The sequence below is a fragment of the Hipposideros armiger genome, unplaced genomic scaffold (assembly GCF_001890085.2).
Source record: "Hipposideros armiger isolate ML-2016 unplaced genomic scaffold, ASM189008v1 scaffold_0, whole genome shotgun sequence".
In the NCBI taxonomy this organism is placed as follows: Eukaryota; Metazoa; Chordata; class Mammalia; order Chiroptera; family Hipposideridae; genus Hipposideros; species Hipposideros armiger.
Window position 1 is genome coordinate 11,562,816 of NW_017731350.1, and position 23,978 is coordinate 11,586,793.

The window sequence follows — 23,978 nt, forward strand, 5'->3', positions numbered from 1 at the left end:
ATAGCAACTAATAAAGTCTGTGTGTAATGATGTAATGGCAGGCGGTAATGAGTACTATGAAGAAAGCTTGCACACTGGAAGGGAGCCATGAGTGACAGTAGGGGCGTGAAGCTCTGATTCACAGAGGGAAGTTAGGGCTCTAGGAAGAGCAATCACTCTGAGCAGGCCCCCAGCTGAGCCAAGCTGAAACCTATGCAGAGCCCTTTTCTTTGTTTGACGTCTTTGTGGAACAGAAGGGAGGCCAGTGAAGTGAGCAGAGTGAACAATGGGGAGAATGGCAGGAGATGAGATCAGAGGTGGTGCAGACACCAACCGTGCAGAGCCGCATATAGACTGTGCCAAGGACTGCAGACTTTATTCTGAGGATCATGGCCAGCTGCTGGAGAATTTCGGCCATGTCGTTGTGTGATCCAGCTTTAATAAGATCCTTTAACTGCTGCGTTGAGAGTTAGCAGTAGTGAGTCAGGGTAGAAACAAAAGGCTTCTCTGTTGCAGTAGCCCAGGTGGGAGATGGAGGTGGCTGGACTAGGGTAGCCATGGAGGAAGTGGGAAGTGGTTGGTTTGGGGATGTGTTTTGTGGAGCTGCGGATGGTCTGGATGCGAGATATGAAGGAAAAGAGAGACCTAAGGATGACAGCCCAGACAGTTGGGTAAATGGTGACCCCATTGACTGAGATGCTGTGTGCTTGACTTTGGAGTCAGTCTGTATACCTCTTATTGTTGCATGTATCACACTGGATTATGATGATGGCTACTTTTCTGTCTTACCTGTTGGACTTTTTGAGGGTGTATGTCTCAGACAAAGATATTGTGCCTAATATATAGTATTTTGTAAGTATCAGTTGTAATTTTTATCATCATTTGCAACAGGAGCTTCCTTGCTTCCCTAGGCTATACTTGGCATAAAGTAAGTGCTCAATAAACTTTGGAGGAATGTGTGACTGTCTTTCACTTGACTCTTCCAATAAGGAGCTTTACAACACCTATGTGAGGAAAGCAAAACATAAAGATAATTAACCATACTAGAGATACCAAAGTACGTACTTGCTAATGAGAATGCTGATGCCAAGTCCACAAGGCATTTGTGTGGGTCATAGCTGTGGAGGAGGTGGAGGTGGTAAATGGGACGTGATCATACCTTGCCTCCGTGTGGTAAGGTTTCAGCAGGTGAGGCCTGAGGTGGGTCTGCATGGAGGATGGATCTAAGCAGGCAGTCAGCGTGGACAGCACCCTCCTAATGGAAGAAAGCCATAGAGGTGAGATGCAGAAAGGAGACCAGTTTGACTGGAGTGAAGAGTTAGCCTTTAATATGACTTAACTTTAATGTTATTGTATATACTTCAGACTCGATACTGTCGGCTGTTTGCCTTGTTCAACACTACTGAAGATTTTTTGAGCAGGGGAGTGATATGTACCAAATGATGTTTTAGGAAGGTTCTTTGGACTAGTACAGAAAACTCGCTATGTGTATAACACCAGTTGCTTCAGTGTTTGTGGTTCATTGATGTCAGTGTGAGCAGGAAAATCAGAAGGCACCGCAGGGTGAGGTTGGGTGCTGCTCTCAGAAGGTTCTTAGGATTCCTACATTCTCTGCTGGCTGGCTGTCACTTGAGATCACACCGGGCACTTTGTTGCTCCTGAAACGCTTCCTGTCCCCCCCACCCCCTCCGGCCCCTACTTTCTTTGATATACTCTTTTTCACTTTGTTTTATTTAGGGGCAAGAATTTGGTGGTGCTTACCGAATCGGAACCATGGCCAGTGAAAGTCTAGAAAAACAAGGCTGTCATCCTTTTTATGAATCTGTCATAGCCAATCCCTTAGTCACAGAGGTAAGGGCAGCGCACGTGAGAACACCGATTTCACTGTCATGCCGTTGTGGGCATTTCAGTATAAACAAAAACTAAAATTTTCCAGGAAATGGACCTCTTCGGTTTTTTTCTTAATTATGTTATTCATTGGTTTTATGTGATTTGTTTCATATATATTAACAACAGATGATGAGATTGAAGTCTGTTAAAAATTTTACATAAAATAATATGCTTTAGTAAGTGAGAAGTTATAATTCAAGTCACCAGAAGACATAAGTGTGTTTTCTAAGATTCCCTTCATAGAGAAAAGGAGACTTTACTTCAATGGTGTAACTGCTTCTTTTGTAGCCTGAGATAACCTGTGACGTCTATCAGCATGTCCCAGCAGAAAGCTTTGCAGAAGTGTTGCTGAGAACTGGAAAACTGGCGGAGACAAAAACTGAAGGAAAAGAAGTATTTCCCACAACAGAAGGTATGAAAGAAGGCCCTAGTTCCTTCCCAGTGTGTAACTCATATTAGGAGAACAGTAAGCAAAACTGTGAATGAATGAATGAGAGTTAGGGAAAACAATAATACAGTTTTCAGTAATTTCGAATAGCTTAACTTGACACCATCACTCATTCATTCATTCATTTAAAACGTTTATTGAGTACTTTCTGTTTTCCAGATACTTAACTAATATCGAGGATTTGAAAGGATACATATGATACAATTCCTATCTTTAAGTTGCTAATTATGTAAAAGTGATTCTTACAGTGAATCATAGCAAGTGCTCAATAAATATTTCTTTCTTTCTGCTTTTATGTGTTAATAACTCTTGACTCTGCTTCACAGAATGTAGATGTATGTTTCATCTTAAGAATTTTCTACATGGTGGCATCTTTTTCCATGTAGAGTTTTTTGAAAAGGATTAAATGTATGCAAGTTTACCAAGGCCACCTTTCCATTTGTACTTTTTTCTCTTTGGCCTCCTTACTTCTTTTCAAGATCCCCGGGTAGTTTCCTTGACTATTTTCTTTCATTCCCTCTCTGCTCTGCCACCCCTAGTAAATACCTCGTGATTGGAAGGCTGCCAGAGTTCCAGCGATCTTGTCTACATTCCAGGCATCAGGAAGGAGGAGAGGGTGTTGTTAGAAAAGGTCCTAGTCTTTTCTGTCAAAGATAGCAAAGTTTAAAAAAACAAAAAAATACTTTCTCACTGTTGTCTAGTAGTTCCAGTTAAAAATATACTTTCTCACTATTGTCTAATAGTTCCTCATTTTCAAGCTTACCTAATCTTGTAACTAGGCAGATCTTGCTTTTCTATTAGCCAATCGGTTTCGATTGTAAGGTCACGCTCTAGCCAATAGAGTACAACATAGTGGAACCTGCATGAGGGATAAAAACTGAGTGGACTTCCCACTCAGTGTGCTTGCTAGACCGGCTTACCGTGTCTTCGCACCTTTCTGCAGAAGTAAAGTTTGCTTTGCCGGGTTACTCTCAACTTCATGTGTCTTTATTTGCAGCACAGCTAAAATCTATTCCCAACAGGGTGGAGAGGGACTAACAGCTTTCATGGCACTCCTATCCACACTTCCACATGAATCTCACTGGCTGCCTCTCCCTGCCAGCACACCTGGACGATGCTGTCTTTGAAGTGAGCACCTTGCTGTGTGGAATACAATTTGGGAAAATTGTATTCAGGGATTAGAACTGCCATTTTCCCAGAAATCTGATACTGTAACTTATTTTTAGATAACCTTTTCTTTCAATCAGTGATTGCATATAGCTGGGAAGAGGGGAAGCAAATACAACTTTCCTGTCCACCGTGCGGGCTCCGCGAATACTGGGGGCTTTTACTAAGCACCATTTTTCTTTAGTTCTGACAGTCATGTCTGCCTACCTTTTATCATTCCTGAAGTACGTGTATGTCTCACTGTTGATGAGAACATTTATGTTTTATATATGTAAAGAGTGTGTTAATAGTTGCATTGCTGTTCCCCCTTTTAATTCTTTGTTTTTGCTTTTCTTTTAAAAAATGTATCTTTAGTTACTTTGCCCCCCCCCCCCGACATTTTTCTGGGATTTGCAAATTATTGTAATTCCGGAGAGAAGGGTGTATTTCTGGGATTTGCAAATTACTGTAATTGCTGGAGAGAAGGGTATATGTGGGCAATGAGTGGAGAAGTGAGGCAGAGTAGGCTGGGAAAAGGGCAAGGCCTGTGAGCCAATGAGGGAAACGCCTTCAGCGAACCCTCTGCTGAGAGCTCTAGGGGCTTCAAGCAGAAGCATGTTATTTCCTGTTCCTTTCCCTCAGCTTCCTTATCTGTGAAACAGGCACAGCAGCTCGTTTGTTCTGTTCCTGGACGGTCGCTGTCCGGCACGGGACCCCTCTTGGGTACCTTTTCTCAGGCTGGTCCTGGCTGCATTCACCTCCGTACTGTCACCCTGTACTTCAGTCTCTGCAGTTAGGCGTTTCCCTTGTTTTCAAGGCCTGCAGCTGTCGTGCTTCATCCTGGTTTCGTATTGGAGGCACTTAGGAAAATTTGTAAGATACTGAAGCCTGCTGTGGGCCATTTATTTCAGGGCCTCTTGGATGAGGCCCATGCATCAAATAGTTTTTAGAATTCCTCGGGCGATTTGATTAGGAGACCATGGTTAAGAGCCTTTGGAAGTTTCACTTCATATTCGATTCTCTCCAACCAGCATATGTCAGCCATCATAAGCCTCTTTCTCAAACTTGGACACACTTGCTTTCTGAGCCTCTCACCTGGCAGGCTAGGGAACGCCTTCTAAATCTTTTACATCAGCGTCTGGCCTCTTCAACCTTGAAGGTCAAATCCTGAGTGCCATATCTGTGTGTAACGCTTTTACAGGGCTGTCGTAACACTTTACAGGGCTGTTACAGGGTTTTCTATGTTTATAGGCACTCCTATGCCTCTTTGTTCTTTTTTTTTAAGCTGAGCCATCCTGCCACCTGTTGGCAGCCCAGTCCGGGACTCGAACCGCTGTTGCTCAGAGCTCACACTTTTGAGCGAGCTCTTAACCAACTGAGCCGCTCGGCCGGCCCACAGTGTTTTTTAAATGGTAGATGCAAAATCATTGTGTCTTCGCATGGGAGTAACTTCAGCGTGTGCGTGACAGTCACTGGGGCAGGAGTTGAGGCTGTGCTTTCGGTGAGCCTGAGTGCAGGTTCCCAGGGGCACGTGTGCTCTTCTCAATGGTGTCTGAGATTTCAGCAGACTGCAGGGTTTGTTTTCTGCCCCAGTGTTTATTCACATTGTTTTTTCTGATATTCAGGTGTTAATATTTCACCAAGGGAAAGAATCCATTAAAGTATTAAAAATTAAAAAAAAAAGAAATATTATTGAATTGAGTGGGAAAAACATTTTAGAGCACCTACTGTGTATATTAATGGATTTTTTAAAAAAAGTGTAGAGGTAATTTTAATGATCATCATACCTTTAATTTACATTTGGGTTTATAATTTATGAGGCATTTTCATAAATACTGTCACATTTGGTGTTGATGGTATTAATATATCTGAAACAGATGTCTTTGACTATTGTGCAGTACCAAATATTTGTCAGAAACTCAGCAGAATTGAAGAGTTGTATAGGTTAAATAACCCAAATTAAAAATTGTAAAAATGTGATTTCTGACTTTGGTTCAAAAGTAGGTTATAATACAAATTAAACTTCTGACTTTGTAGAATTTTTTAATAAAGTTGATGAAAGGTTTTTATGAAGACTAGCTAAAGAAAATTGGTCATTATTTATTTAACCAGATGAATGATTTAATGGCGAATGATTTCCAAATCAATAATATGGGCAGCTTTCCTCTGTGAATTTAGTTTTGGAATTAAATCGATCATGGAGTGCTTTCTAGAGGCACTTATTTTGCACAGAATTAGTGCTTGGAGGCTTAGGCATAGATTTCCTCTGATTTGAGCTGTAGAACTTCTTTTGCAAAATGCATTGTATTCAAGTTTTGAAAACCAGCATTACAAATTAAATTCCTACTAGATAAATGTAGGGAAGTACTTTTTTTTTTTTAATGTATCTTAATGGTACTGTAAAATCATTGTGACTCAGTCTGGGGGTTCCCAGTGAGACCCCCACCCCCAATCCGGAATCAGTCTTCTTGAGATCCTCACAGAATGAGAAGCTTCCTGTATGTCGGGCCTGAGTTCTACTTTGCAAGAATCGTGGAGCCTCCGTGAAGGCTGCCCAGGGGTTGAGCTCCCTCACTCTGCCCCAGTTTCCTTTAACAACCTGTCTGTTTGTCAGGAGGAGGGAGGCTCTGGGCTGGGTACTTGGGTTGTAGAGATTAATGAGCTGTGATCCAGTCGCAGGATCCTGAACAAGAGTGTATGACAGAGCTTCACCCACATTTGTGTTAGGGATTAGGGAAGAGATGGGACCCTTTCCTTTCAGCCTGAGGTCATAGGGCTGGTGTTATACTTGACACTGGTGATTTCTGGTCTTGGAGGAGGAGGGCAGCCATGGGCTTTGTTTGGCCAGAAACTCAGCTGCCTGAGTGATGGAGATGAGGCATATGCAACTTGTCTAGAGCACCTTCCAGGAAACCCCATTAGGAAATAAATAGCTGATAGAGAGCTTATGCATTTGACAGTTATCAGAGAGGGATTTTTTCTTTTTTTCCCCCCCAGTATGTTATTTAGAAAATTTTCAAATACACAAAGAAGTTGAGAAAATTCTACAGTGAACTCCTATATACCCTCCACCTAAGATTCTAAAATTCACATTTTAGTATACCCCTCACCCCCACCACCATGCCCACTGCCTGGACTGTCAGTGAAACAGATTATACAAATGACTTAAAGTCTAGCTTGAGGAAGACACAATTAGGAAAATCTTCTGGGAAAATATTATATGATCTATTTCTAAAGTCAAATCGCATTTACTTTGGATTATTCACACACTTCTCCTTCATTCCTGCTGATCAGGAGAGTCTGTATTCTTTAAAAATAAGGGACTTACATTGTGATTACATATGGCTACCTGGTATTTGTCTCTAAGCCCTGAATGAATGGAATATGTCCTTGTTTATACAGTTGCTTATAAACAGAATTTTTTCTCTTTTATTACAGCTATAACATTTACAGGTTGTCACTTATACAGATTTTTTTTGTGGAAAAGATGTTAATGCTTGGGTATTTTAAGATATTATATAATCAAAGCAAGAGACTGATTTTGTGGATCATGATGAAGAGAGGTGTTTTTGGAAGGAACAAAGCCATATTATCATCATTGTAGTAATCAAAACACTTAGCCTGAATTTGCACTCAGATAGCTATTTGTTGCTCTGATCTTTAGTACTTACATGGTCATCTTCTACAGTAGCTGTCATATAAACATAAGTTTGTAGCATGACCTGAGTCTTCAAAACCAAAAGATCAGCTTTAAGAAACCATTCTCATTGATGTATTTGCACTTAAACTTTGCAGCTGCACTAACAGGATTTCCTCACGTCTAAGTAACAAAGAGCATCATTTGTCTAAGTTGAGGCAAGTTTACCATTTCATGTAGTTTCATGTGTATTTAGATGGTGTTGAATAGACCCTCATGAAAAGTCTTAAAGAGTCCTCTGAAGCTAATTGTCTGTTGAAATCATATAGGACTAAAAACATGGTACTTGGTAACTATGAATGCCATATGGATACGCAAGTAAAATAAATTTTTTTTTTTTTCAGTTCTCTTGCAGCTAGCAAGCGATGCTTTACCAAATGACATGACCTTGGCTCTTGCTTACCTCCTTGCCTTACCACAGGTAAGGCACGTAAGAAAGAAGAACATAAAAATGAATGGACTAAAAATCTATTGTTTGTTATACATCTATATCTATCATCCACCTATCTATTGTCTATCATCTATTATCTGTCTATCATCATCTATCTATTATCTATTATCTATCTGTCATCTATCTATCATCATCATCTATTATCTATCTATCTACCTATCTATCTATCTATCATCTATGCCAGTCTTCAGAGAGTAAATTCTATAATGTTAGTGGAAATGTTGATTGTAAATCTCTTTTACATGATAGGATCTGCCTTTATAGTGTCTTCTGAATTTTAATGTAGTCATATTATGCTGACCTTGATATGATGGAAGCTTTGAACCAAAATTCTATAGCAATGACTAGATATGTAATGGTTTACAATGATCTTGTTGATTTCCTTTCAGCTGAGTTCATTCCATCATGTTCCCTCCTAGGTGTTAGATGCTAACAAGTGCTTTGAAAAGCAGTCCCACTCTGCCTTATGTCTCCAGCTGGCAGCCTATTACTACAGCCTACAGATCTATGCCCGGTTGGCTCCATGTTTCATGGACAGGTGCCATCCTCTTTACAGGGTAAGTCCTTTGGTTTCCATTTTATTAATGGCAGAGTTAGTTTTTCTAAAATAGTTAAGACAGGTGTATACATCTTTGGCGGTACCGATCGCTTTGTCCCCAGGGTGCGTCCTGAGTGGCTGATGGCCCTTACCTGTTCTGTGTTAGATGCAGTTGCCTCTCCAGGCATCAGTAAGAGGTGGAGTTTCTCATATTTATTGTGAATGCAGATTCTTCCCCTAACCTTTCTGTCATTTATGTCATTTTACGAAGTCTTAGGAAAGGCTAAAAGAGTAGGAGAGGCAAAATGAAGAATCGTTTTCTTAATGCATTGCCCATAAGGAAGATGGCCCTATCGAATTGAGGAAAGCAGGCAACGTAATTCTTTGAGCAGTGCTGCACTTCTTTATTTTTTATTTTTAAGCCAGAGTTATGAGGGCAGTAATGGTACAGATGAATTATTGAAGCATATTATGCTCATTTGACACCAAGCTTCAGACACCTTTTATATAACTTCATTGTGAATTTCTGAAGGAAAGCACCTAAGCGTGGCCTCAAGTTCACGTGCCTCCTTCTGTGGACACCAATGTGTTACAGATGCTCCTGGGAAGTCAAAGCTCTCCAGGTTTCCTCGTGTATGCCAGTGTTAACCATCAGCATTGGGAAATGACCTACTTTTGTATTGGATCGTTTTAAGAGAATTGCCGCTTTAACAGTAGATTAGCAAATAGATCATATTTTAAAATCCACGTTGCATATAAATTCAAGGTTCAGATTTTATTGAGGCAGGAATTTTCTTCCCTTGACCCAAAATAGACTGTAAAGAAATACTTTCCCATGCGTTATCAAAGTTGTAGCTGCCTTAGCCATCCAAAATATGCCTACGAGTTTCCTGACTCCAGGAGAAAAGGATGGAAATGCAGTCCGTGTCCAGACTTCACTGTAACCAGGAAGGATCTCTACCATCGGGCTGAGACAGCGTCAGGAAGGAACGTGACAGCCATTCAGCTTTGCGGCTTGTTTATGGGTGTTGTCAGTGGACAGTGGAAAGATCAGACTAACCCTTAAAAGCCACTGGCTGTCTGAAAGTGACTTTCACACACTCTGCCCCTTGGTCTTTGAGCAGCCCCATTGTGCAGAATGTAAGATTCAGAGAAACTCAGTTCCTTGCTCCGGTAGAAAGTGACATGCCGTCACTGCGAGCGTCTCATTCTTGGCTTTGCCCACTTCTGACCTGGACCCGCTGCCGCTCCAGCTCCGTTTCAGAAGCCGTGTCACTGTCGTTGGTCCTGAGTGGTCTCTGGCCTGCAGGCCTCCCAGGTCACCCGCAGCAGGATGTTTTCCTGCACGTCACTGTCGCTGCTGGGTGAAGTCTGAGCTCTGGTATGTGACAGGGATGACCCGCAGGGACCTGGCTGGCCCTTCCTGCCCCGCCAGCACGCGCCTGACACCAGCTCTTTGGAAGCTTGTGTTCTAGCTGTTCGGAATGAAAATTTCTCTGAATTTACCATTCCTTTTCACACCTCTGTGCCTGCGCAGATGTGATTCCACTGCCTGAAATACCTCCCTCCCTTCCCACTGTCAGCAGGTAAGCCTGAGCTCAAGAGAGCCTCCTGCGAAGCTTTCTGGGCCTCCTCCACGGACACTGGCCTCTCCCCATCTCACTGCTCCTGTGTAGCCCTTGCAGTTAGGGTTCCGGGACAGACTGTCTCCTCTCCGTGTGAGCTTGCTTAAGGGCGGGGGTCCCCTGAGGGCCTCACCCTCTGTAGTTGGCATGTGAGTTAAGTTCAGGAATCTTAACTGCTGTGCCTGAGGACAGCCTTCAGGCCTCGGAGTCTCAGCTTTCATTCCTGGCTCTTGGATTTGAAGGCATCCGGATGGGCACGGGAGCTGGACGGCGTTAGTACATATGAGTTTTCCCCTGACTCCCTAATGGTTCATTATTTGGGTCTTTTCAGCATCTTCCTGTGCATCAAGCAGCACTGCTGAGTTTGGAATTAAATGTGACAAACTCCTGATGAATCATTGTGGAAATCGAAATCAAAGTGGTTTCAATTTGTTGCCTGCACATAATAACAGTCAGCGAAGCATCACTTTCACTCAGTTCAGCTTGTTTCTGTTTCCAGTCTTCGTACATTTTCTCTTTCCACATGCCCCCCCCCCCCCAGTTCTGTGCTGCAGGAATGATAATTTAGGTAGATGACTAGGTTGGGATGAAAGTACTGATGTAATTTTGGGGTATTTCTGATAGCAGGCCGGTGCATCTTTTTTTTTTTTTTTAATTTTTTATTGGGGAATTGGGGAAGGGAAACAGCACTGGGGAATCTGGGGAAGGGGAACAGACAAGTTTCTGTCCTTTTGTTCTTCAGTCTAGTTGTGGAGGACATCGCTTCACTGGTCCATGTTGGTATGATCATTGCGCTCTTCCCGGGTGAGGCAGATCGCTTGCCGGTCTCTGGATGGTCGCTCACACTGGCTACCGGCCACACACGGTAGCTTTTGGCAGCCCCACTGCAGCCTATGCCGTCGCCGGTGACTCACGGCTGCCCAGTTCCAGATTGAACTGTTGTTCACCATCTTAGCTGTAGAGGGCAGTGTCACTGGCCCTCATGTGGGATCCGAACCGGGGCCCTGCTGTACAGAGCTGGCGTCCCAAGCCAGCTCTTAACCAACGCGCCACTCGGCCGGCCCAGGCAGGTGCATCTTGATGGAAGCACCCCCCTGAGCCAGCACAGGCCCTGGGATCGGCACCCCCCGCCCCCCACCTTCATTTTTCTGTTAGTGATATGTAAGGTTGGCACTGGTCAGTCGGAGAGAATTCCTTCTAGTATTTGTCCTAGTTACTTGTTTTTATGTTGTAAAAACAATACACACTTGGCCAAAAATTCCAGTGATAAAAATGGTATATAATAAAAAGTCAATGTTTCCCTTTTGTACCTGTCCAGAAATAGTTTTTGGATATACATATTTATATAACACTTTTTTATACAAATAGGAGTAAGCTAGACACATTGTTCTGTACCTTGAGTTTTTTCACTAATATATTACCTTTATAATTATTGTAAGTGCATCTTGAAGTGCGATGTTTCTCACACTCTTTTGAAAAAGTTTCAGAAGATAAAATCAGTTAAAAATGGAAACCTATCCTTTAGTTTTGTTTTCTAGAGAAGCAAACCCAGCAGGGGATGAAATTCTAAACTTTATGGTAGACTATTTCAAAATGTGGGTTTTTATGCTACTTAATTGAAAATACTGAGTACAAAATTATCTCCAGCAAATAACAACCCTAGAGGGAAAACATACCACCTGTTTAAAACTTTCCAAACAATATTACCAAGAAATGGAGACTATTAAACCAGAATGAATTTATTACCTCTAACCAGTAAGCAGCGGGTTAAGTCATGGAGCATTCTGTTGTCATGAATATTTATGAGTATTTCGTTTTTATAGGGACTTGGACATATTCTTCAAAGAAACCATATTTTATTCACCCCCCCTCAAGAACTGCATTGCCGAGTTTTGGGAAAGTAATAGAATAACTTTACACACTTGCATTTATAAATTTTTGATGCCTTTTTATTTTATTAGTATTTGCAGCCTGTGATGTTTTGCAATATTGCTTTGAATATTGAATATGGAAGATTTTGAAGCTACCTATAAAGCCCTCCAAAAGCTTCTTAGAGGCTAATAGCTTTTATGCCCAGTGGATCATGCCATTGAACTTGGGTGGGAAAAAGAGGGAGAGAGATTTGAATGTACTCTACGCAGGAAACTTAGTGATTTTAGGTGTGAGGCTGCTAGGCGATCTGCTGGAGGCTGGACTGCTTCCTCCCTGCAAGAGCACAGCCCGGGCGGCCTGAAGTGCAGACTGGCGTCTGTGGGCCAGGGACCCAGTGTCCTGTGCGCGTCGCTGGGTGGCTGTGAGGGTCAAATACAATTCATGTGAAAGTGCTTTAGAAACTTTAGTGTTGTACACTTGTGGGGGCGAATGAATGTATGTATGAAATGAAGTGTCGGGGTAAGTAAGGCATGCTTTGGAATATTTTGACAGAAATCGTGATAAGCTCAAGGGAAGAATTCTTATTAAAATTTAAATCGAGGATTGGAAGTAATCATGAGCAGTGAAGTTCCTTGAGGAAGGGATAGAAAGTAGAGGTGATAATGACAAGAAAATAATTTGCATATAGAGCTACAACTTACAACATGCTCATCCATTTAGTCTCATTTAATCTTTATGAGGAGTCTATAAAGCAGAAATTGCTTCAATTTTAATAATGGAAAACCTGCAGCTCAGGAGGGAAGAACCAGTAACCCAGGTTCTTTGATCCAATTCTTATGTTTTTTCCCCACAACTAATTTTCCTTGTTCTCGGAAGCCTTTATGATTTTTCGCTTCTCATCAGTATTATGTTTCACACAATAAATTGAAGTATTGAAAATCTTCCCATACGCGTAACAAATACTTGATGACCCATAAACTTGAACACACTTAGAAACCTATCATCAAGGAATTAATAGAATGCCCCTAATTCACCACTTTATTAGGACAGAATTTTAAAAAGGAAGTACATTTATATCAAGGGGTTGAACAGGAAATGGTATTCTTGCTCATGATTCTAAAACTTTCTCTGTTATCATTAGAGAGGAAAAAAGGAAAGACTTAGAAATACAGCTCAAGTCAAATATCTAGTTGAACACCTACCTTTGTGTGTCCTCCATGGTCACTTGTATTGACGTGTGTGTATGTATAAAAGGGACTAGATAGAGGATGTATGTGTAAAAAAAGTCAATCTGGGTGTAATAGAGAATGACAGTATTAAATCCATCATTGAAAATAGGTCATTTGTAAAAGGACTCTAATTTATATTTGGCGAGAGCTGTGTCTCATTTACATTTGGTGGGTGCTGTGTATTCATTGGTCGTGTCAAGATCCCTGTAATTTTAAGAGCTACTCCGCCCTGCCTACCAACTATGAAAGGATGGTTCTTGGGAGGCTTATGCCGGGCAGTCCTGTGCCCACTCTATCACTTACCCAGAATGGCCTTGGCCAGCACACCTCCCACACATCCGTGAAACAGGTGGTACTAGCTGACACCTGTCCCAGGGGATTATTCGCACTCAGTGAGGCTCCGTTCCTGTGTTTAGCACAATGCCTGTTCTCCACGGAAGACTGCAATAGTAGGTATTTGTGCTTGTCATTTTCTTAGAAAAGTGAACAAATTTGGTGTTTAAAAAACATGAAATAAAAATTATTCACGGAATAATTTTCCTCTGTGCTCTGGAAAAGACAGATTCACAAAACATACAGTTTCTACTTAGTAAAGGAGAAGAGATTAAAGTTGCTTAAACTGAGGAGGGATCTGTTCACTATAATTTGTTGGCCTGAAATTGTATTTTTAACGAAGAAACCTGTTTTGAATATTTAGTGGAGACGTAAAGTAGTAGATGAGATGTAGGACTTCCCCAATTCTACAGCTGAAGGGGTTTAAAAGGCTTTCTTTTATTTTTGTGATTAGATTCTTATACATTCATAGAATTGTAACTTGAGAAAGGTGATCACCTGGCGATGCCCCTTTGTTTTACATCTGAGGAAACGACCCCTGGAAGGGCCAGTAGAGGGGACTTGTTGCCCCTCCCTGGAGCTCGCAGCGTGCTTGGAGTGTGCTTCCGTAATGGTGCTCCTGTGATTTGCATGTACGTACATCTTGTCCATCGCTCGTTTTAACTCCTTGAAAGAAAGCTCTGGACCCGATTTCCTTTCATATAATAATGGAGACAATAATGCTTTAAAATACCATTATTTTAGGGAGCATTTGAGATTTTGCTCCCTGGCATATGTCATTAGTTTTGCTAAAATAAACTTATAAAAATTAAAAAAAATACCATTATTTTATTTGTGCCTCACAGCAAACCATGAGTAGGGGGTGCAGTGTGTTTATGGACACTTTTATAGGTGAGGAAACAGATATTAAGTAATGTGCCCCAAATTGCCTCCCTACTAAGGGAGCTGGAATATAAACCACTAACTTAAAAGCCACAACTGTTGAATGTCTCCCCCGTTTACCCCACACCTAGTCTGGGAAAGAGCCTCTCCTGTGCTCTGGAAAAGACAGATTCACAAAACACACATGGTCCTCCAGAAGCTGTAATTTAGTATTTATAAGGAAAGGCAGTGTAAAGTAAATTACGTAATAGAAGTACAATTGAAGTGTGATTGGTGTATGGGTTTTAGTACATTCCACAATCCCTTTTATTTTTGGAGCACCTGCTTCAGGCCAGGCCTTGGCTTACGGATTTTATATATGTTCTCTTAGGCTTCTCACAACCATGCAAGCTACACATCATTACTGCCATTTTATAGGTGAACGATCAAGTTCGTGGTGGTGCCCTAACACGCACAAGGTCATCCACCTGGTAACTTGTGTATGGCTGTGCTTACTTTGCTGTGCCTTGTCCTTTTGTTCATTGGCAGAAGGAGAGAAGAGATGCTTTTTGCCACATATGGATGTGGAGGATGTGGAGACCTGAAACTTTGGGCAGGACATTAGGAAACCAGCTGGATGTTAGTGCTGGTACCTGTGCTCACATGCTGTGCGCTGCCGTTTTGGAGCTTTATTCTCTACCTGGTCTTGGGATTTGTTTCATAAACTGTGTTAGAATACAAAGAGAATAGCAATGAGGAGGTTACAGCAAAGTGAAAAGTGTGTAGGCGGCTTCTCCCAATACGGGTATGAAATCTTGAGATTCCAGGAAAGAAACAAAAAAAGTGACGAGTGTGGGGCAAGCATGAAGGTGGTTGATTCCGTGAGTCGGGGGTGGGAACCAGTAGCCTGCTGGAGAGGGGCATGTCGCACACAGATACGCTGCGTGGTTACAGCCTGTCCCTCAAAGCGTGTCGGCAACTCCAGGTTAGGGTTTTCGTCTGAAGCCACAGGTCAGAGTATACATGGGAAAAGCCCTCCTTCATTGTTTTGTGAACATGGGTTTGCCAGGGGCGTGTAAAACTGGGGTACAAGTTGCTCCATGAAAGGACAACTGCAGAAGAGTTTTGCCATCACTCTGAAACCCTGATCACTGGACATTTGCTCTCTCTACTGCTAGGCAGGATAGTGCTACCCGGATGAGGCGTGAGAGTAGCAGGCAACCACGGTGCTCACCTGCGGTGCAGAGCAGGTGGAGGTGGGCTGCCTGACCTGTGGGCAATGCCCCTATACCAGATCACTTCAGAGGTGGCTGAGCTCAGGGTGGGTGATCCAGGCTGGTGCCCCAGGGGCTTCAGTCTATAAATAGCGAGGGGTTAGGTGAACTGTCAGCTGTGGAGACACTCAGAGCTGAGGCATGGGACCCCCTTTCCCAGCATGCATTGTCAGAAATACCATCCACATGCAGTGGTGCCCAGATCGCTCTCTAATTGCGGTTAGATTTGCCTTATTCACTCCACCTTTCCATCAGGCCTTAGCCACCTAGGCTCAGCGCTCACTCGGCCCTTTCCTGGAGCCCGTCTCGCTGTGTTAGCTGGCCTCTTTCCTTAGCCTCGATGTTACCTCTTCCAAGAAGGCTTCCTTGACGTTTGCTGAAGCCTCACCCCTGTGTATTCAAAGCACGCTGTGCGTGCTGAGCCACACCATTTTAGAATTTCTTATTCTCTCTCCTACTAGGCAGCATTCTTGGAGGAAAGGGTCACATCTTAGTATGTCTGGTACGTAATAGGTGCACAAAAATATTTGTTGAATGAATGAACGACGGTCTTGTAGATTACTTTCGAGTGTTAATTTCCAAACTCAGGTCTTTTGACTTGAGACACATATCTGTGGTTTTTGAAATTGGGATTCAGTGTCTGCGTAGAGGGAGGGGGAAAATTCAGCATGATAAGGTTGACTTTTTCTCAAACCCACCTGCTGGAATCCAACACTTCTTTAATTGGTGTTTATTGGTTCTGTCAGATCGCTCCTCAGTAGGGTGAACAGAGAGAACGTCAGGCTGGGTTTGGTAATATAGACCCGACATTGACAAATTCCTGTGTAGGTCAGAATAATAGCTTACACATTAGAAATACTGACAGCTTACTGTAATTAGGTACATTGCTGAGAACCCAAGGTAGGTTCTGGAGTTTTTTTTCCTAATTTGCTTGTATTAAAATACATACCAGGCCTTCCCAGAAACTGGACGCGATTGAGTTAATGTTCAAGCATCAGGCTCTCAGAGCAATTCCGGAATCATGGCTATGCGGCTGTTGCTTCATTGACACTCAAACCAACTTTAATGTAAATAAATGTGCCCAGTTAGTCACTCATTTTTCTTTCCTGTCAGCTGTTAGGTTCTGGGTTTTGTTCTATTTGAATCATTTCACTGTTGTTAGAGAAGCTCCTGAGAATTATACAGCAATATCCCATTGAGTCCCAAATTGAGCAGAGTAAACATTGGTTGGCTGCTTTCTTATGCAACTGGAGTATTTCTGATTTTAGGGTTTTGAGGCTGGGTTTTCTCCTAACTCATCCCCAGGGCTTTATTAGGGGGTGATTGAGCTGCAGCTCTGTTACTGAGAACACTTAGATGCTGCAAAGAAAATGTATCCAGGGGCTATGATGATGAAAACGACTTCCAGGGAGAGTTATCATAAACGATCAGGTAATTGGGGAACAAGTTCTAATATAGGTTGATAGTAGTCGAAAAAGCAAGGATATATTCTTTTCTAAGTGGGTGGAGGTTTTTAAGATGGAAGGAGAACAGAGCAGGCGTCTAGAGACCCGCTTCTAGACCCAGTCCTGCACCCTGTCCGTGTGGCCTGCCTGCTGCCCGCGCTCTGCAGTTGACTCCTGGATGCGGTCGTGACCCTCAAGTAAGTGGCAGCAGTGTGAAGGGCAAAACGGGAACCTGGTAGACGTGGTTTTCTTCCTGTTCCTATTTTTGTTGTCGTTTTTGTTACAGGCTGACCCTAAAGAGCTAATCAGGATGGTCACCAGGCACGTGACTCGGTACGGGTATGACGCCTGGCCCGAGGACCTTGTTTCCCTGACCAAGCAGTTACACTACTACAACGAACGCCTCCTGGACTTCACTCAGGCTCAGGTCCTCCAGGGCCTGGGGAAGGGTGTGGACGTGCGGCGGTTCGCAGCAGACGACCAGTATAAACGGGAGACGATCCTTGGCCTGGCTGAGTAAGGGGTGCCTTTGTCTCATAAAGGGGTGCATGTAAAATGTAACAGAACAGTTGAATTATCAGGACGTCATCACAGTCCTCTGAAGACGCACATTCACTGTTTCTATAACCTTTCCCCAGCTTCTTCCCATCATATGAGGGATGTGCTGTATGCGTCTTCCCCAGTGGATTGGTAGATGCAGACCACATCTTGAGCCTGCAGATTTAAATAGTAAGGATGGGATGATTATTTTTTAAAGTTTCCCGTGATTTTGGTAGCCTGATGCCAAGATCATTACCACGTTAGAGTCAATAGGGAATGATCAGGGGAGAAAAGAATGAAGCTTGCTATAGATATTTCAAAACAAGATTGCCTTTTATTTCTGGCTGAAAATCTCACCTTTCAAACTGTATAGCAGTAGAATTTCTTCAGTATGTTAAACATTAGGTTCAGCTGACCTAATACCAGAGGAAGGACCCAGTGTTGTGGGTTCAAGGCACCTTCATCCCTCTTGGGTTGGTTTCTAGAGGAAGGAGAACTAACTAGCTCGAGCAGTGTCTCTTGATAGAGGCCAGTAGCAGCTGCCATTGTGCCCCTTGTCCCTAACCCTTGTCCAGAGAAGAGCAACCCTTGTTTGAGAAGGCAGTACAGACCAAGGTCCAGTGGGAAGGGTTCCTTTCCGGGCATGGAGGACCCCTTGATTTTAATACTGGTCTTCATTTTTAAAAGTTTAGATCCAATGAATTCAGATCAAATGAGAATTACTTACATGTCAGAAGGTGGGAAAGTGCTCAGCCACGGTGGTTATTAAGTAGAGATGTTTGTTTTTAACACCAGAATTTGTCATATGCTTACTGCGGGCCAGGAACTGTGTTAGGTGCTCTGTACACTTAGAAACATTTGCGAATCCTTAAAAATAACCCTATGACATAAATGTGATCCCATTTTATCGTTGAAGGCCATGAGGTTCAAGGATTTTAAGTAACGGGCCCAAGTTTATGTAGGTGGTAAGGATCACAGTGGTGATTGGACCCTCGATCGGTCACATATCAGAGCCACCATATCTTCACAGCACCACGTGCCCGCCCCTTCAATGCTTGATCATGTTTCCAAGGAAGCACCGTGTGCAGTTCACCCTGTACTTTCAGCCTTTGAAACCAAGGTTCAGTTGTGCCTACATTTAATGGTTATCCCTCTCTCCTAATAAGTTACTTTAAAGTAACAAAGACAGCCCTAGTTGTGGTAGTGGTAAATGTTATTTTTCATTATTATTGTTTAAATCTTCGAGAAAGTGGCAAAGTAGCCTTGGCAGCCTGTAATGATTTTATATTAGCCTGGGCTTCTTTCTTCCTAGAAGACGCTGCAAATTCTCTTTAGAGCAAGGTAGGGAATAGAGAGATCAAAGACAGAGTTGGAATAGCCCAAAACTGGACTCTTAAGAAGAGAAATGTGGAATGCTGTTTTCCCTTCTGTCTTCCTGAAGGCTCATTATTTCATAGAGTCATTTAATGTCCACTTTGAAAGGGACCAAAAAGATCATTTAATCCAACCTGCTCGTTTTTTTGGAAGTGGAATCTGAGAACCAGAGAGCATTAAAGAGTGGTTCAAGGCCACACAGCCAGGAGTTGAACGGTGGGCTTATTATTTCCAAGTCCAGTGGGCCTTTCCTTTGGTCGTTTTGCAATCCTTGGTGCCATACTTGTGGTTTCTTAGAAGAGGGCTTTTATGCAGAATAAAAGTTTGCAAGATAAGCCATGCCTTACATCATCAATTACATTTTGCTAGGACTTTTGTCATTTTCTTTTTTTTTTTCTATGTATTTAGCTAGCATATTGCTATTTGAAGTATGTCCTAGAGGACAAACATATGCTTTTAATAAATGTATAATAGAATCTTCTCCGCAATCTGTTGATTAGAAAAATATAGAGCAGTCTTTGGATGGCTTGTTTACAATGTTTTGGAGTAGCCGTCGGTTTTCTGAGTTAGCAGTTCCTATTTGGAGATGGGATTTCAGTGTCGCATACAAGAATCCCTGAAGGACCTGCTTTGTTCTGTTCTGCAGCTCTGCCTTCAGTTGTACATAACATGATCACTCTTTATTTTCTTATTAATTGCATATCCATTTTAATGGCAGGTGTTTTGTGTAAGTGCATTATATCTGTCCTTTATTGCCTGTATATTTTACATGATACATTCTCAGCACTCCGCCAGGGTAACTTAGAAGAGGGCATGCTGTAGTTTGGTTTCTTGCCACTTGATCAGATGATAGAGATAGAAGTACTTAGTGACACGGAGCTGGTGCAAGCAGTGTCCCAGGCTCCCACTATGGCGGGGGGGGTGAATTGCTCGTGGTCCCTGTTCTCTAGGATTCTCATTCCATCACACAGACGTAGGTACCTAATACATATTTTAAGAAATAATTTTTAATTGACCTAATACTCCATGAGCTCACAGACTTAATCCAAACCTTGGCCCCGTTTTTATAGTCCATGAGCAAAGGATGGTTTGTATGCTTTTAAAGGTATGTGAAAAAACAATAACAAAAGAATATGCTACAGAGGCTGTATGGCAGCAAAGCCTACAAGATTTACTGCCTGGCCTTTTACAGAGAACACTTGCTAACTCCTGGCGAATTAGACGTATAAATGCCCCGTTTCCTTATGGGGCGAGTAGTCTCAGCAGTGTTACTTAATAATAACAGATATTTCATTCCTGCTGCTGTGGCTTCGCCCACCATGCTTCCAGCCAGGAAGTCCATTTTTACATCTCTACTTCTGGGAAATAGAGGTCCTAAAATAGTCTTTCCAAAATGGCCTTATTGTGGGTGCTCTGGTCAGAATTCCTTATACACCTAGGGACTCTCAAATTGAGTGACACCATCCCACTGGTCTCTGTCGCCTGTGGGATAACGTCCAGGTCCCTCCGCAGACCTGAGGACCCTGTACATTCCCAGTCGTGACCCCCCGCCCCCCAGGCCCCGTCTGCCTCTCCATCGAAGCCCAGGGATCTCGCTCCCTCTGCACCACGTCTGCGTAGTTGATGATTGTTTCCTTCAGTCTTCACATCATGTTGGCCACTCTCTCGTCTCTGTTCTCACAGTATTTTGCAGTCTTCTCTTTAGCACTCCCACCCTTGCATTTAATTACTGGTTCACGTTTCTCATCCTCCACAAGGCTGTGAGTTCCTGCAGAAAAATCTTGTTGGTTTTCATATTCTAAGCATCTAACTATACCTGGCATGGTGTGGAAAACAAAAATTTGTTGAGTGGTGAACTATGCTTTCTGAAATATCTACCCATAGGGCAGGAATGCATTTCTTTTGCTCTGTTTTTTTACTATAGACTCTAGTTTTCTAGACTAGGATTTCTTTTATCTCAGCACCTTTTCGATTGGCTAATTTTCTGTTGTGGGTGCTGTTTTGTGTCTTGTAGGATGTTTAGCAGTATCCCTGATCTCTGGCCACCACATGCCAGTAGCACTCTCCGCCCCCTCCCCCACTGTGCCTATCAGAAATGTCCCCAGTCACTGTCAGATGTCCCCTGAAGGACAAAATAACCCTGGGTGGAGAACCACTAGCCTAGACGATTGCTTGGTCAGTTGCAATGCACCACAGTGTGAAAGGAGCTTCAGGATTTTTGGAAGTGCTTCCCCCAAATTACCGAGACACATCTTCCTAAGGACTGTTGCCCGCACCCCTCGGCCAGAGAGCAACCCCAATGAACGTTTTCTTTGCTGAGTAAGGTAATGTGTTTCTCTTCTCTTCCTGCCCTGATGGACCGTGAAGAACACTTGAGGAGAACGTCTACAGCATTGCCCTTTCGCTGGCACAACGTCACAGCATCTCCCGCTGGGAAGTTTTTATGATGCATTTGGAGTTCTTGTTCTCCGACAGTGGGTAAGCACATGATTTCTATGCAGATTCATGTCTAAGTGTTTCTTTTCAGAGTCTATTCTAGAAGGGTCATGAAGGCATAAAGTACAATTGCACTTTTCCTTTTCAGCTGTAGTAGACTGGTATCTTCGTACACCCCCTCTTTATTCGTCTCTGATACACCAACATTCTAATAATAGTCTTCTCTTTTTTTGTTTTTCAGTGATAATAGTCCTGAGTTAGATACTTTAATATTCATTCATTTATTCAGAGGTTTTTAATTGAGGATCTATTTTGTGCTAGGCACTAGGTACTAGGGTTACAATAGTTAGCAAAAGCAGGCATCGCAGCTTAGCACTTTTAGTCTAGTGTGGGAGACAGATTGTAATTGACTAAGGACACAAGTAAATGTGAAAGTAAAACTGTGAGAAGTACCGTGTAAGAGAGCCCAAATAAGGGATTTGGCATTCTTAGGGAAGGCTCTCCTGAGGAAATAACTCTTGAGCTAAGACCTAAATATTGAGTTGAAATTAACTACACTACAGGGGAAGAAGGGCACCATTTTCTAGGGCAATTACACAGTTAAGTGCAAAGGCTCTGACAGGAAATAACATGATGCCTCTGAGGGGCCATCCGATGGACAGTGTGGGTGAGGCCCCGAAAGTCAGAGGAGCACAGTGTGAGGTGGGACCATGGACAAGCCTAGACGCCAGAACATGCCGCAGGACTGTGCCGCCCTGGCAAGGGCTGTGGGCTTTTCCCTAAGAGTAATAGGAAGCTATTGAAAGGTTTTGGTAAAGTAAAGGTATTGAAATAATAGGATCAGATTTTCATTTTGGTAAGATCACTGTGGTTACTATGTTGAGAAAAGATTTTAGGGAGGCCAAGGTAGAGACATATAGAACAGTGGAGGATCTGCTATAGTAGTAGACTGTGTGACGGGTGACTATAGCTGAAAGTAGGGCTTTGAAAACACAAGAGGGAGAGGTAAGAATGGGTTTCAGAGATACCTAGAAGGTGAAATAGATAATACTTAATCAACTGCTTAATAAACATCAACTAGTCATGAGGGTGAATGAAAAGGGAGGGTCACGAATCATCTCGCGTTTTACTTGGTCTACTTGTTGGATGGCGACATCATGCAGAGAGACAGGGAACATTAGTTACAGACAAGGTATTGTGAAGGGAGGGTGAGGAAAAGGCACGGGAATGGAGAAGTTACACAACTGAAATGCCCAAGAGGAAAGGTCCAGTAGACAGTGATTCTTCTCGATCTGAATTCGAAAAAGAAGAGGGGGCTAGAACTACCAATTTGGGAGTCACGTGCACATGGACGATAAATCAGCTATGTTATACACGTGCTTTGGGGGAACGCATAGAGAATGAGAGAGGGGGAAAGACTGAAGACAGACCTTGAGGACCTTCCACAATTAATGGTGGAGGAAGAGCTGCCAACAAAAGGGACAAAAAGAACTGCAGAGAGGTAGGGGGCGAAACAGGAACCTTGTGCCGGGGAAGCTGTGTTTAATGGGGCAGCGTTGAATGGAGTCAAATTGTGCTGAATGGCCAGGAAATGCTTACAATTTAGCATCTTTAATTTTTATTAATTCCTTTGAAATTTTAACATCTATGTTTTAAGTATTTATGAAATTGTTACATGGGCAGTGGTGTTATCCATGATAAACATGCATTGGCTTCACCATTTTTGAGGCACAATAATATGTTCGAATCAATGTTTCTTATCATATGTGCATGGGCATTTAAAAAATATCTTGGCATTTTATTATGTATCTTTTTCTTTTGTTGAATAAAAAGGTGTTACATAAAAGGGTGTCATATCTGTACAAACAGGATGCGTCATTGGTCTCTGAATATATTATAAATTATCAAGCAATTAAGTAACGTGCAAGACTGTTCAGGGCACATCATTATACCTGATAGTGGTGTGATTACGCAGCTGCTAAGCAATTACAAGAGCAGGAAATCATTACCTCCTGGTGTCATTACTTGTGAGTGACAAAACACCTACTATTGATTTAGCCGGTGGTGTTGGGCGCTCCCTGTTCTTTACTGAAAAGGCAGTAGTTAGCCTTGCTATTCAATCAAACTCGGTAACACAGGTTTCAGAACCATCAGCCTTGTCCCTGCAGCAGAGATTGCCAAACTCTGACTTGTTGAGTCAGTGTTGGAAGTTACTAGGTCAGAGTCCTAAGAAAAATAATGTTGTTTGCTTTAGGGATTTGTTTTACTATTCCTTTAAAATGTCATTGTCCCCTGAAGTTGATGTTCCTATAATTTTACGTTCTCCTTGCTCTTGGTTGAATTGGAGATAGACCCTGGCTCAGCACGTGACAGACAGCTTTGGGTGAGGAAGCATTATGCATAGAGCATAAGCCTTCAGAGTAGCTGGATCGCTTCCTAACTGTGTCTCCCCCTAGCTGGGTGTCCCTCCCCAGGGTAATTCAGTCCTCGTTAGCCTTAACTCTAAGGTGCAGTAAAAATCAAATGACTTCGTGGGAGAATATCAAACGTATAATACCTGGCACATATCCGGCCTTCATTAACTCATTAAATTAATATCCGAGCTTCATTAATTCATTAAGCCCGCATGATCTGGGCTTCATTAACTCTTGCTGCGATGTTCGGATATGTTTTCCTGGAGCTTGCACTATCTAATTGATGACTTGATAACTTAGTATGTTTTGAGTATTTTTTGCTAAAATTCAATATAATGGTAAATTTGTTACCATATAACAAAGGTTTAAAATAAAAATAATGTCATTTATGCACAAAGCAGCTCAAAATGTTATTAAATGCATAAA

The 23,978-nt window shown here is 42.5% G+C and overlaps 1 protein-coding gene across 1 annotated transcript in view; it reads left to right on the forward strand.

Moving 5' to 3' along the window:
• NBAS (NBAS subunit of NRZ tethering complex) overlaps positions 1-23,978 on the forward strand; it is a 302,133-nt gene that overhangs the window by 188,489 nt on the left and 89,666 nt on the right. Inside the window, exons 37-42 of the mRNA XM_019656632.1 lie at positions 1,717-1,830; positions 2,158-2,281; positions 7,505-7,581; positions 8,031-8,168; positions 17,075-17,304; positions 21,070-21,180. Coding sequence (XP_019512177.1) covers positions 1,717-1,830; positions 2,158-2,281; positions 7,505-7,581; positions 8,031-8,168; positions 17,075-17,304; positions 21,070-21,180 — 794 coding nt within the window. The remainder of the gene's footprint in view (positions 1-1,716; positions 1,831-2,157; positions 2,282-7,504; positions 7,582-8,030; positions 8,169-17,074; positions 17,305-21,069; positions 21,181-23,978) is intronic.